General features: G+C 40.5%; 1 protein-coding gene across 5 annotated transcripts in view; it reads right to left on the minus strand.

Moving 5' to 3' along the window:
* Positions 1-15,061, minus strand: part of KDM2B (lysine demethylase 2B) — a 209,119-nt gene that overhangs the window by 73,608 nt on the left and 120,450 nt on the right. For all 5 annotated transcript variants that reach the window (XM_073626678.1, XM_073626654.1, XM_073626645.1 and 2 more), the window contains one exon: positions 3,555-3,641. In XM_073626678.1, the coding sequence (XP_073482779.1) occupies positions 3,555-3,641 (87 nt within the window). The remainder of the gene's footprint in view (positions 1-3,554; positions 3,642-15,061) is intronic.

A 15,061-nucleotide genomic window follows, 5' to 3' on the forward strand; every position in this document is an offset into this window, starting at 1 on the left:
AGTTTTAGGTTTCCTATCTATAATGCTTGTGGTTTCATCCTGCCTTTAGAACTATAAAATTATTATTATGCTATACTCCAGGTTGCTTTAGAGGGTTTTAATGGGCAAAAACAAATCTAGCTACTGCTTCAAAGCACTCTGACCTAAGAGTGAATATGTGTAACTAGGCCCATTTCCATCTGGTATTAAAAGCATGGCAGGTGAGCCAAGTGTGCTTTGCAGGCCCATGAGAATCATAAAACTGGCCAATACCACATAAACACTTTTTATTTGAAGTATGATTCTTTCACATTAAAAGAGTGCATTAAGTTTACATCTGCCTGTCATTTGAAAGGAGGGGGTAAAGAATGGTGATCCATTCAGAAGTAATGTCCTTTGGCATTTTAAAAAGACTATTTTATGTTTAGGATAGTGTAATAAACCATGCTAAATGATCAGCATAAAAGGCTGATTGAAAGTGACCATGTCACTAGTGTAAAAGGTTCCAGCACAGCATACCCTTTAACCTCCCTGGCGGTATGATAATGTCAGATTTTTGCGTCTCAAAGCGGTACAATTGTTTTGCATATAAATTTGGCATTTTATATTGTAGGCCTGTATTTCTTAGCAATAACTAATTTACTATCGCTGTTTTCTAGCTGGTCTAAAACCACTTTTGACGTAAAGGGACACTTTTTGGTTGCTATGGACAATCTCAAGTTTCCAGGCAGAAAGAACAGTATATATAATATAAAGCTGCATGCAGGGCATTGGACAAAGCACTAGGGACAAAAGGGTTGTGAAATAATTTCATACAGTAATGTAATCTCTAAGATTACAGTTTACTGTATGTATTATGAATTTTCAATTTTTTTTAATTTGCTGCCAGGCTCCGCCCCTTGCGTCGCGATGCTTGCAGGGAACGGAGCCCGGCACACAGAGGCATCGGGCGGAGGACAGAGCCCACGGACACAGCGGGGGGACATTGCAGGATCCTGGGAAGAAGGTAAGTACCCTGCACCAGGATCATGCAATGCAATCGGGGTTACTGCTAATGAAAAATGAAAAATCACCCTTCCAGAATTGTAGATTTTCTGGGTCCCCCACAGTTCGCACTGAATCCTCCTGGTGACATTCTTGTCACTACTGTCTCCTATACTGGTTCCTCCTCACTACTATGTCTTATAGTGGTCCCTCTGCTGATCTCTGTGTCAATACTGTCTCCTATCCAGGTTCCTCCAGCTGACCTCCACATCAAGCCTGTTTCCTATACTGGATCCTTCTGCTGACCTCTACATACTGACTGTCTCCTATACTGGTTCTTCCTGCTGACCTCCACATCACTACCATCTCCTATACTTGGACCCTTCTGCGGACCTCTATATACCTACTGTCTCCTATACTGGTTCCTCCTGTTGACCTCCACATCACTACTGCCTACTATACTGGTTCCTCCCGTTAACTTCTACATCACTATGGTCTAGCATACTGAATCCTTCTGCTGACCTCCACATCCCTACTGTCTCTTATACAGGTTTATCCTACTAACCTCCACATCACTACTTTTTCTTGTAGTGGTTTCTCTGCAGATCTCCACGTCACTGCTGTCTCCTGTAGTGACATGGCGCTCAGCAGATAGAACCAGAGGGAGCTGCAGAGCACCTAGGAGATGAACACACCCCTAAGTGTCAGTTTACCAGCAGACACTGCGGGACTATTTCTCACAAATGGAGTAGCAATAGGTAGCAGGAGAAGTAAATTCATACTATCTTCTTTTACTGCTGGAACATGTTCCAATAGCAATAGGGTTTCTTTGACCAGTACTTCAAGCAACCTAGATATTTGGGTATATTGGGTCTAATAATTTTATGTGCAGCCCTAAATTTGGTTTCCATAATGTTTTGAAACCTACGTTTTTGCCAATGTGCAGAAGAATGTTTTTTTTAAATACTGGTGGTTGCATTTATATGAGGCGCACATGGGTTGATTTACTATAGGCAAATAGACTGTGCATTTTGCAAGTGCAGTTACTCCATAGCTTAGTAAATGAGGTGAAGCTTCGTTTGGCAAATTATACCCAAATCATGTGCAAGGAAGATAAATAAAATAAAAAAAACAGCATTTTTGTTTGCATGTGATTGGATGATGAAAGTTAGCAGAGTTTCTGCTCATTTACTAAGCTCTGGTGCAACTGCCTTTAGTAAATCAACTACTTAGTCTCCATGACCCTGTATAACAAGATCAACCTTTGCCAACTTTCTGATCCCAATATTGCCTGGAATTCCTTTTCAGTACAAGTTATTAATGCAGTGATTCCATAAAAAGAAAATGTAAAAATAACAAAAACGTTTTTAAATATTTTGTCTGTTCTTGTATTAAAGTTAGCAGTTTTTAAAATAGCCAAAAGTGTAAGTAAAACTTAATTTCCAATGAGTGTCTGTCATCATAAATAAACTCTTTCACATTGTCCATTCAAAGCAAAGTGACAATCTCTTACTATCACTTATTCAAACCCACTTATTCACACCTTAACAGCTTAACAATTGGCTCCTGAAGTAACTAGGCATTGAGAAATACTGAGAAGGTAAGTATAAGTGAGTCAGGGGGCTAGCAAAAGACTCTTGCTATTAATGGCAACTGGCTAGACAGCAAGTGCATTGTTCTCCATCAATGAACCAATTCATAGACCTGCAGTGTAAGAAGAACAGTCATTTACAACCATTATGTAGCACTAGAAAGTAAGTAGCAGAGCCTGCATATTTAATGAGCAACCTCCATATTTGTCCCATTTTAACTTTGGTTGTTCTACTGGCAAAGTAGTCAGTTTTGTATTTTTATTGTTAATTTAGTTGTTAAAATAAAGTCTTTAAAAAATGAATGCAAAGGTTTTCCTTTTAACTGTTGCTTAACTATGTGTCCATCAGCTACCTATATAATTTTGCACAGGTTGTGTGGTGCTGGGTTCTAGGCTTTTAAAGCTGGTTCCTAGATTTGGGTGCAATTTGTCCAAGCCTGTCTTAAGTAAGAGAAAGTTATTACCGAATATAAAAAAAGCCCTTAGTGGACATGTAAAAATTGTTTAAATCCACAAGGGGTATACCATTAGGAGACCTGAAGTGGTCTCTTGGCAGAAAAGAACATTTTTGAGATGCCTTTGCAAACTTTAATTTTTTAGGGTGTAGGCTCAAGGGCAGTCATAGTTATATTGGTTTATTACTTAGCAAGTCATCACTCTGGATCTAACATGTATATCAGGTGTCAGGTGTTCCAGGTCATGCATTCACCAAGTAAGAGGAAATAATGAGAGGAAGACCTCCTGCATATCCAAAACAAAGCAATGGCATCTTCCCGGTTTTTATTATGTTACATGGTCTTTTTGAAGGGTTTATGAAAACCCTTCATGCGATCTGTTAAACTCTATGCTTAAACATGCCATTTCTGGAATGTTCCCCAATATTATCACTACCAGACATCGCAGTCACTAAATGTACATTTAGAACCACCTATATGGGTAAAGAAGTTGGAGGAAAACCCCTTTAAAATGTATATTATTTTAGATCTGATTTAAGACTCACCTTGGCAGGTTTCTTGGGCCAAGACACGACAGGTACTCCAGAAATGGCCAGATTCTGGTCATCATCTGCGTGTTCCTTGAGTACAGTCTGTTCAATGAAAAGTTTTGTTAGCGTCCAACATTATAGTACACATGTGTATATACATCACTATACAGCCTTACCATTAATATTACAAAGGTGGCATGTTTACCATCTACTAAAGCATGGGTGCTCAGCCTGTGGCCCTCCAGCTGTTGTGGAACTACAAATCCCATCATGCCTCTGCCTTTGGGAGTCATGCTTGTACAGTGGAGACAATAATTATTTGATCCCCTGCAGATTTTGCAAATTTGCCCATTTATAAAGAAAATAAGGGTACATATTTGTTATCATAGGTGTATTTTAAATGATAGAGACAGAATATCAACCAAAGACATACATGCTGGTAGGTTAATTGGATCCTGTCTAAATCAGCCCTAGTATAGGTATGAATGTGAGTTAGGGACCTTAGATTGTAAGCTCCTTGAGGGTATAGGGACTGATGTGAATGTATAATATATATATGTAAAGCGCTGCGTAAATTGACGGCGCTATATAAGTACCTGAAATAAATAAATAATAATAATAAATCAACCAAAAATCCAGAAAAAACTCATGATACAAATGTTATAAATTGAGTTGCAGTTCAGTGAGTAAAATAAATATTTGATCCTCTTCCAACCAACAATTCTGGCTTACACAGACTGGCTACAGTATGTGCTCATGTAGTACACCGATTAGTCTCGTCAATTTAAGGAGGTGCACTTAACGACAACTCGATATATATATATATATATATATATATATATATATATATATATATATATAAAAAGAAGAACACCTGTCCACAGAATCTTTCTTCCATTCAAACCGCACCATCATGGGCAAGACCAAAGAGCTGTCAAAAGGCTGTCAGGGACAAGATTGTAGACCTGCACAAGACTGGAACTTGCTACAAGACCATCAGCAAAAGCTTGGAGAGAAGGAGGCAACCGTTGGAGTGATTATTCGCAAATAGAAGAAATACAAAATAACCATCAATCGCCCTCGGCCTGGAGCTCCATGCAAGATTTTGCCTCATAGGGTAGGGATGATAATGGACATCTAAGTGATTCAGAGAAGGATTGGGAGAAAGTGCTGTGGTCAGATGAGACCAAAATTGAGCTCTTTAAACATTAACTCAACTTGCCGTATTTTGAAGATGAAAAATGCTGACTAGACCCTAAGAGCACCATCCCTACAGTCAAGCATGGAAGTGGAAACATTATGCTTTGGGTCTGTTTCTCTGCTAAAGGTACAGGCCAACTTTGCAGCACTGAGGGGCCAATGGAGGGGGCCATGTATCTTGGGTGAGAACCTTCTTCCCTCAGCCAGAACACTGAAGATGGGTCGTGCATGAATCTTCCAGCATGACAATGACCCAAAACATACCACAAAGGCAACAAAGGAGTAGCTCAAAAAGAAGCACATTAGGTCATGGGGTGGCCTAGCCAGTCTCCAGACCTTAATCCTATAGAAAAAGTATGGCCATGGAAGAGGCTGGTAGAAAGGTGGTGTGATACACACAGAATCTCAAAAAAGCGAGTACACCCCTCACATTTTTGTAAATATTTATTATATCTTTTCATGTGACAGCACTGAAGAAATGACACTTTGCTACAATGTAAAGTAGCGAGTGTACAGCTTGTATAAAAGTGTAAATTTGCTGTCCCCTCAAAATAACTCAACACACAGCCATTAATGTCTAAACCACTGGCAACAAAAGTGAGTACACCCCTAAGTGAAAATGTCCAAATTGGGCCCAATTAGCCATTTTCCCTCCCCGATGTCATGTGACTCATTAATGTTACAAGGTCTCAGGTGTGAATGGGGAGCAGGTGTGTTAAATTTGATGTTATCACTCTCACTCTCTCATACTGGTCACTGGAAGCTCAACATGGCACCTCATGGCAAAGAACTCTGAGGATCTGAAAAAAAGCATTGTTGCTCTACATAAAGATGGCCTAGGCTATAAGAAGATTGCCAAGACCCTGAAACTGAGCTGCAGCACGGTGGCCAAGACCATACAGCGGTTTAACAGGACAGGTTCCACTCAGAACAGGCCTCACCATGGTCGTCCAAAGAAGTTGAGTGCACGTGCTCAGCTTCATATCCAGAGGTTGTCTTTGGGAAATAGACTTATGAGTGCTGCCAGCATTGCTACAGAGGTTGAAGGGATGGGGGGTCAGCCTGTCAGTGCTCAGACCATACGCCACACACTGCATCAAATTGGTCTGCATGGCTGTCGTCCCAGAAGGAAGCCTCTTCTAAAGATGGTGCACAAGAAATCCCGCAAACAGTTTGCTGAAGACAAGCAGACTAAGGACATGGATTACTGGAACCATGTCCTGTGGTCCAATGAGACTAAGATAAAATTATTTGGTTCAGATGGTGTCAAGTGTGTGTGGCGGCAACCAGGCAAGGAGTACAAAGACAAGTGTGTTTTGCCTACAGTCAAGCATGGTGGTGGGAGTGTCATGGTCTGGGGCTGCATGAGTGCAGCCGACACTGGGGAGCTACAGTTCATTGATGGAACCATGAATGCCAACGTGTACTGTGACATACTGAAGCAGAGCATAATCTCCTCCCTTCGGAGACTGGGCCGCAGAGCAGTTTTGCAACATGATAACGACTCCAAACACACCTTCAAGACGACCACTGCCTTGCCAAAGAAGCTGAGGGTAAAGGTGATGCACTGAACAAGCATGTCTCCAGACCTAAACCCTATTGAGCATCTGTGGGGCATACTCAAATGGAAGGTGGAGGAGCGCAAGGTCTCTAACATCCACCAGCTCCGTGATGTCGTCATGGAGGAGTGGAAGAGGACTCCAGTGGCAACCTGTGAAGCTCTGGTGAACTCCATGCCCAACAGGGTTAAGGCAGTGCTGGAAAATAATGGTTGCCACACAAAATATTGACACTTTCGGCCCAATTTGGACATTTTCACTTAGGGGTGTACTCACTTTTGTTGCCAGCGGTTTAGACATTAATGGCTGTGTGTTGAGGTATTTTGAGGGAACAGCAAATTAACACTGTTATACAATATGTATACTCACTACTTTACATTGTAGCAAAGTGTCATTTCTTCAGTGTTGTCACATGAAAAGATGTAATAAAATATTTAAATGTGAGAGGTGTACAGGTGTACTAACTTTTGTGAGATAGTGTGTGTGTGTGTGTGTGTGTATGTGTGTATATATGTATATATATATATATATATATATATATATATATATATATATATATATATACACACACACATATATACATACACACACACACACACACACACTATATTGTCAAACGTATTGGGACGCCTGCCTTTACATGCACATGAACTTTAATGGCATCCCAGTCTTATGGCCTGTACACACAGATTCTGATGACAACTGTACTAATTAAACGACAATCGTACAATCTGGTATCATACGAGTAAAATGCACTCACAAATGTGCACTCACAAATGCACTTCTGGAAGAATGGTCAAACATTCCCATAGACACACTCTTAAACCTTGTGGACAGCCTTCCCAGAAGAGTTGAAGCTGTTATAGCTGCAAAGGGTGGGCCAACTCAATATTGAACCCTATGGACTAAGACTGAGATGCCATTAAAGTTCATGTGCGTGTAAAGGCAGGGGTCCCAATACTTTTGACAATATAGTGTGTGTATATATACATTTTTAATTACCCCCCAGCCTTGCCTCAGTCTTGATAGTTGTACAAACTCCTCTCCTGTGTAGAAAATATTTAGCCTAATTTCACTAAAGGTGGCAAGTCAGTGCCTCACTTCCTAGCTGGAAGACATCCAGCATCATCTAGGTTCTTACTGTCCCTGAGCCACCCGTTTTATTCATTAGATTTCTAGGGTGGTCTGCATGCATGAGAGCTTATTCTGGAAAAAAAGGCTTTGGAAACAAAATAAAACGAAACCAGAAAGGTGCGCACAAAGTTTTCCAGGTAGTAAAAGCTACAGCCAATACATTCTTTTTCTCTGGCAAGACTTGTAGTTTTTTTTAAATGATAGATGGGTTCACACCACAGGTTTGGATGGTGTAGGGCTAGTTTTAAACCCGAAAGCAAATGAGTAGCTATTGTAGTTTGCCATTTCTTAAATGTGATGGCTGGCTGCGTTCATTTTCTTTTTTTAAGCTTTCTTCGATTTTTTTTCCCCAAAATAAATTTATATTGGCAGCACAGTAATGTGGAATAACATTGGTAAAAATATAATTTTGAGCAAAGGAGGAACAAAATGGAATCTGTAGTGCTCCAGGTAACATCAATAGCTGGAGCCATTACATATAGGAATCATTTATCAATCCAAGCAGACCAGGGTTTCCACATATTTTCAAATGTAAGAGAAGTATCTCTCCTTACCCTAGGTTCACATCTGTGTGGCTTTGTGGGCAGAGGTTTGTGTGGACATGGCAGCCTATTCATTTCAATGGGCTGCCGTGCCTCCTGAATCACAGGTAAAAGGTCCCTGCAGCATTTTAGAAATCGCAGCCAGCACGGTAACCGCAAGTGCAGCACAGTTCCAAGTGCGGGAGATTTCCAGTGCGTGCGGCATGCCATTAGCATTATTGGCACCCATACATTGCTCCTGCATTTTTCTGTGCAGGTGGTTGCAGCTGCGGGAACACGTGCTTTCCTGCAGCAGTAATCACTTGCACAGATGTGAACCTAGCCTTTAGAGCCAACATTTGTTCTCAGAGATAGTGTGTCTTAACTATGGTTATAGTTGCAAACAGACTGGGTGCCAATTGCGGTTTTTCAATGTCTGGTTATAAATAAAAAAGATTAAGTACAGCGCTGCGCTAGAAGTAAACTAAGTTAGCAGCCAACACACCCGTAGACTCAGGATCAAAAATAACAACAGAAAATTCAAAGTGTGGCGCTATTTGTTCTGTGCATAAAACACAAAATCCTAAACAGTAAGTGACATCAAAAACATTGCAATGTGAACAAGGAAGATGCCATGTGTTCACCAGTCACTGTCACACGTGGCATCTTCCTTGTTCACATTGCAATGTTTTTGATGTCACTTACTGTTTAGGATTTTGTGTTTTATGCACAGAACAAATAGCGCCACACTTTGAATTTTCCAATGTCTGGTTATGGAATCTCTAAAATGTGGGTGACTACTGTACAGTAGTTAACCGGGAAATCATAAATCTCTAGAATGAGAATGTCTAAAGAAGCTTTGGGGAAAACCAGTACAGCAGTGATCTCAGATAGAATTTGGAAAATTGTCTGCCAGAAACTATTTAAGCTTTCTGTTTGACCACAACCCCACCAGCACTGGGCCAAGTGATATGGGGTAACATACCATCACAATACAAATTTTTGTGCCAGCTCCCAATGTTTAACAGGGTGTTGCACAGTAGATAGATTTGAGAGCTGCAAGTCATTGGGAGGTGGCTAAGTCAGATTTCCATTTTTTTTAAAAAGATTGCATTTTAGTAAATAAGTACTTGTTGTGAAATAAGTTGTGAAAAAGGGAGATGCCCTTACGTACAGGTAAAGGGGACCTGCCACACCTTCAGGTGAATATGGGAAATAAGAATGGAACTGCAGAGATGAAATGGGCAATCCCAAATAAGTTTAATGCTTAGTAGATGGTAGGCTGCAATCTACCTCTAGCTCCTTCAGGCTTTTAAGGATGTGGTCCCTGGAATAGGTCATCAACCACAGTAATACTGGAACATACTGTATCTTAAGCCTCATACACACTATCAGATTTTCTGCTGAGTTTTTCCTTCAAATTTACCAAAACCATGTAGTGCAAGGGCCTGCCTGATTGCATACACATTGAAACTCCTAAGGTTTGACCTCATATTATATGGTTTTGGTAAATCTGAAGGAAAAACTCAGCAGAAAATCTGATAGTGTGTATGGGGCTTAAGATCTAATTGAGTACAGTAGATTATCGGATGTGACTACCTGCTGTACACTGAAACGAGAGGTAGCTCTCTGTACACCAATATTGATGCTTGAACTTGTAGGGATAGGGGTCCAGTGTTACTGGATGCCACTGATCAGCCAACAGAAGGGTGAAAAGATCTGAGGCAGGTACAAAGGCATTTTCAATATACGTCCATAGGACATGAGTGAATGGCCTAATCCAATGCTTGGGCTGATCTAGTTGAACTGCTAGGTAGTAGTCCCTGATGTTAAAAGCCCATACTGCCAACTCTCCAATGTTTACTCATTTGGGCCATAGAAGCACAGGGCTTTTTTATTATGCCATATAGTTTTTTTGGTCAAGGAGTGTAAGGGCTATACATGGTGAGACTTGAGGGAAAGGGTTCTTAATAAATATAAAATTTGCAGAAGGATCAGCAATTAAAAAAATGGGGCTAACCTACCTGACCGAGATTATTTCGAATTTGGACAGATGCAGAACTTCTTTAGACAGCTTATTAATAAAAGCAACATAACTGGAGTCAGCTAGTGCAGCAGTTTTAGATGTAAGAGTAATAGCTAGGTAAGGCACTTCATTATTGGTCCAGGTATGGGGGAATAGTTGTTGTAATGAATGTTTATTGCCCTGGTGAACACCTAGATTTATTATTAAAGATTTAGAGAAGTTTACCTTATAGTAAAACAAAGTACTAAAACAAGATTTGATGTGCATCGGAGAGGGACACAGACGGTGTTGTCTCTTCTATTTTCACCTGGTGATCTGGCCAGTAAGTCTGTTTTTCAAAAGAACAAGCTCTCCAGCATACTGTATCAGTTACAAAGATACAAACCATTTGACACTAGCAGGGGTGCTTACAATAACGTGTATTTATTTTTTTATCCCAAAAGGAAAAAAAAAACTTCTGTAACAGTTTATGAAGTATTAGCTGGAGTTTGGCTTCAATTTGTTAGATGAGCTAGCAGATTTAGAATACACTATCACTATCTCTGCCCCCCCCCACCCCCAGACTGACAATGCTGCTGTTCAAAGGTGCCCCTGCGCTGGTTCATCCAAGGTGGGAGCACTCTCATACAGAAACTGGCCGGATCACCAAGTGAAAATATAGGAAAAAAGGAAAAAAAAATTTTTTAAAAATTAAAAAAAAAAAAAAAAAAGAATGCAGCCACCAAATCTGATAATTGGCAAGCTGCAATATATTACATTTTTGGTTTATTACCGCTTTAATTCCCTGCTGCATCTCTAGTTTTGTCTATGAACCCAGAGGAAAGATTTCACCTGAGGCAGTGAGTTTTATTTTTAGTTTCTCCACATACACTATTCCTATGGTGATGAGGACACAGAAATTCCAAAAGTAAGCATTAGCATTGCCATATCCTCCATACAATATAAAAGAATCCACTCATGAGAGTGGAATCAAGAGCTGTAGCCTACTTTGATCTTCATGGTGGGACCAGTTCGCAGGGACTATGACTGGGCCACAGATGTAAAATAACAAAAGGATCATACCAAAAGTCTTACTGGAATTCTGCTCCATTGCTACAAAAACTAGTCATTTTCTTTACTACTCCATCAAAACATCATTTTCTTTTATGGACATTATTGGTTTTAAATATTTGTATAATAGATCGAAAAAAGCATCAAGCACAGTCCAACTTATCGTTTATGAGTGCATCAAAATTCAGGTGGCATTTAGCAACTATAGTAAACAGAAAGCAGCGAGCATAATTTAAAAAAAGGTAGGGAAATTTTGTTTCCAAAAACGAAGAGAGACCAATATATATTTACATATTCTTTGCATATCTGAACACTGCAGACTTCTACAGCTTTATATTACCCTTCTGTACAGTTATGCAACAATACAGGTACTAACTATGTCATGCTAAAAACGTAATACACAGCTACAGCTAGACCTCCCCTAGTAGAGATACTCTGGAAAGCAATAAAAGGTATTCTTCCCATCATTATCACACAGTGATGAGTTATGGCAGAAAACTAATTCCATAAAACTACTGATGCTGAAAAATAAAACGTTTGCAAAATGATTAGGTTCTAAAAATAGAAAAAACTCAAGAAATCAGTATAAATTTTTACTGAATTCAGGCTTATTATACCACGCATGTATCTGATGCAATTTCATTTATTAGTACATGGTACATCCTCCCATGCACGTTAGAACCGAACTGCTGGGTTGTCATTAAATTGATTGATAAGAAGTCAAACTGTGAAGCAGCAGTATGCACAATCCAGCAAAATCAAGCAGTGATACGGGTTGTCTTGAACTGGTCATTAGGCAGGCAAGGTCTTTGACAATCAGCCTGTATTGTTTCATACACAAGAACAGGAACATCTATCTCCCCCTCTTCAAGCTCAGGTAAGTAGCTTTTTGGGAGGAGAAGGCTACTATTCAGGCCTAGAACAATAAAAAAGTCCTTCACACGATCCCAGCCTGAAAGTTTTTAGGGGGAAGGTCAATCATCTAGATCAGGGGTCTCCAAACTATGGCCATCCAGTTGTTCAGGAACTACAAGTCCCATCATGCCTAGTCATGTCTGTGAATGTCAGAGTTTTACGATGCCTCATGGGATGTGCAGTTCCGTAACAGCTGGAGGGCCTTAGTTTGGAGATAGATCCCTTATCTATATCACATGTGTCAAACGCAAGGCCTGCAGGCTGAATCTGGCCCTTCAGGCCAGTTCATGTGGCCTTCGCGCCTCTCCTGCAGCTGCGGCAACCCCCTCATGTCTGCCTCCACCTGGTTTTAGCAGTTGGTAGCAGAAAGGACGACAGAGCTCTCTTTCTACAGATCCTGCACCTCTGTGCAGCATCCGCTCGTCTCAGCATTCAGCAGACTCCAGCCCTCCTCCAGACCCTGCACTTTCTGCTTCCCAGCTCCACCCTCAGCTTCTTCCTGGCAGAAGCACAAGCTAAGCAGGGTGCACTGTGAAGTTGGAGAGGGTGGGGGACGCTTCACTTCTGATGGTGAGAAACTTTTGACATCCGATTTAAAGGGGGGGGTATTCTCACAATGGCAGATGTTTTTCTGCCATGCCCGTTCTACAGAAGCCGGAGAGGCTGCTGTATACATGGGCCAAATGTCGTCTGGTTTCTGTTACCAGGCATTACAGATAGAACTAGCCCTTTGAGGGCAACTGTAATACTGATGTGGCCCACAATAAAATTAAATTTGGCACCCCTGATCTAGATTTAATTTTCCTAGCCAATTTTGGTTTTCTCCCAAGAGAGACCAGTATTAAAGAAACCTGCAAAGAAAAACTCAACCCATCTCAACTGGCACAAGATCACACCTTTGCTTGAGAACTTTCAGATTTTTAAATTTGACAGGTTTCTAAATCCTACGTGTACAGCTAGCCACCAAAAGGTTGCTTATTCACTCTTCCACCACAGCCCTGTGAATTACCTGCTACTCCTGGATATAGGAACTGATTCTCACCTCTGCCGCTCAAACTAAACTGGTAGGTATCGGAGTAACCAATCACCTGGGGCTCATCAAATGCTGCCATGTGGGAACAGGTCCTTAAAGTGTTTGTCAACCCAAATATATATATATATATATATATATATATATATATATATATATACACACATACATACATATATATATATATACACAGATCCTGGTCCCTTAAAGCAGATTACACAGCACAGTGCTTGTGCTGTGTTAATCTGCCCCGCTCTAAACTAAAGAGTACGCTGCTGTTCCCTCTGCTCTCCTCTCTTCCCCCTCACCCACTCCTTCCTGCCTGTCATCTCCCTCTCTGTGTCTGTCTTTTCAAAAACGAGCATTCTAAATACAGAATTTAAGCTGTCTTCAGGCTGGTCACGTGACTCGCAGCCACTTTACAGCTACTATACAGCGCTTCTGAAGAGGAGACGAGCGGCCACGTGATCTCCCCGAATAACTTCAGAGGGAGATCATGGCCCCTCCCGCAGAAGACATCCTTTGGAGCTGTAAAGCGGCCGCTAGTCACATGACTGGCCTGAAGACAGCTCAAATTCGGTATTTAGAATGCTTGTTTTTTGAAAACTACTTACATAGTGTGCTATGCCAGCCTCTAATAGAGGGGCTGGCATAGACTTATATAAATGGGTTAACAAACCCTTTAACCCTATGAAAACTTCGAACCAGACAGACCAGAAGAGCTTGCACAGTAGTTCTGTTGGAGCAGTGGGAAAATCAAGTAGGGGGGCTTACCTGTCCAGCAAACCCTCAGGTTTTTTTGTAAGTGAACACCTCTAAACAGAGCACTTTATGCATTAAAAATATGATCTAGCAACATTGTGTGTTGGTGTATGTTTCTGTTATATTTGGGACAGTGAACCTAAAAAGGTGTGTGACTACAAGCAGTGTTAATTTTGATGTCAATTTTCAATTTAGTTATAATCTTTTGACTAAAGTGCCATTTTAGTTTTATTGGTATTTTAGTCATCTGAATTGTTTTAGTTTTAGTCGTATTTTAGTTGAATAAAATCTCCAGTACATTTTAGTCGACTAAAATCGAATGGGTTTGGTTAAACTGGTTGTAAACCCTTACACACCACTTTTACATACAGGTAAGCCTATAATAAGGCTTACCTGTAGGTAGCGTGAATATCTCCTAAATTTGCACAGTTTAGGAGATATTCACTGTATCAGCATGTGTGACCAACATTTTTTGCCCTAATCTTCTTGGGCATGGAGCAAGTCAGTCAGACAAGTTGTGTTTCCCAGGACGGTTGCTATTGTTTTCTCATATGGGATAGACATGTGTCAAGAGGGTCTGCAGAGTGCACCTAACCCTCTTCCATAAGCTATCTTTGATGCAAACAAACTTCTACAATGGACCTTTATATTCACCATTTAGCGTCTACAGGGAGGAGTGCTAAGTACTGCAGAGCTATTCCAGGAACCAGGTTGAATTAAAGTAGAACTCCAGACAATTTTTAAAAATTTGGATAAAGATGGAAAGCGTTAGAACCTTCTTCCATCGGGGAGATTTACCCATACTAGCTATTCCAGCAATGGGGCACAAAGTGAACAAAAATATCCCCAAAGTTTTTTCTTTTCTGACAGTCACTTTGACAAAAAGTAAGAGTATCTCCCCAATCCCTGACACAAACAGTAAAAGCCTGACAGAGGTTCCAACCCTTGTCCACTCTAATTAAAACCAGGGGGAAGATTTTTTTTTTAACATCGGATGATTGGAAATCCCACTTTATGCCATAATGTTTTCAAACAATGTGTCTCAACTTTCACTTTTTAATGTACAGATGCTTTACGAATAAGGGCTCATTTGCGATAGCTATTAACACTCTGACACTCAGATACTGACCAGCTATGCCTTAACCAGCCTCTTCACTTGTGATCATTCCTCAGTGATTTGTTACTTAACTGTGAGAGATTGCAGTCTAATAATAAGCTGAAGCAATGAACAGCCATTATTTAGGACATTGCAAAGCTTAAAAGGCCAAGTTCATTTTTTTTTCTGAAATCCAGCTCCCCTTTGTACCAATATACCATTAAAGGTA

Source organism: Aquarana catesbeiana, linkage group LG01, assembly GCF_042186555.1.
Source record: "Aquarana catesbeiana isolate 2022-GZ linkage group LG01, ASM4218655v1, whole genome shotgun sequence".
NCBI lineage: Eukaryota > Metazoa > Chordata > Amphibia > Anura > Ranidae > Aquarana > Aquarana catesbeiana.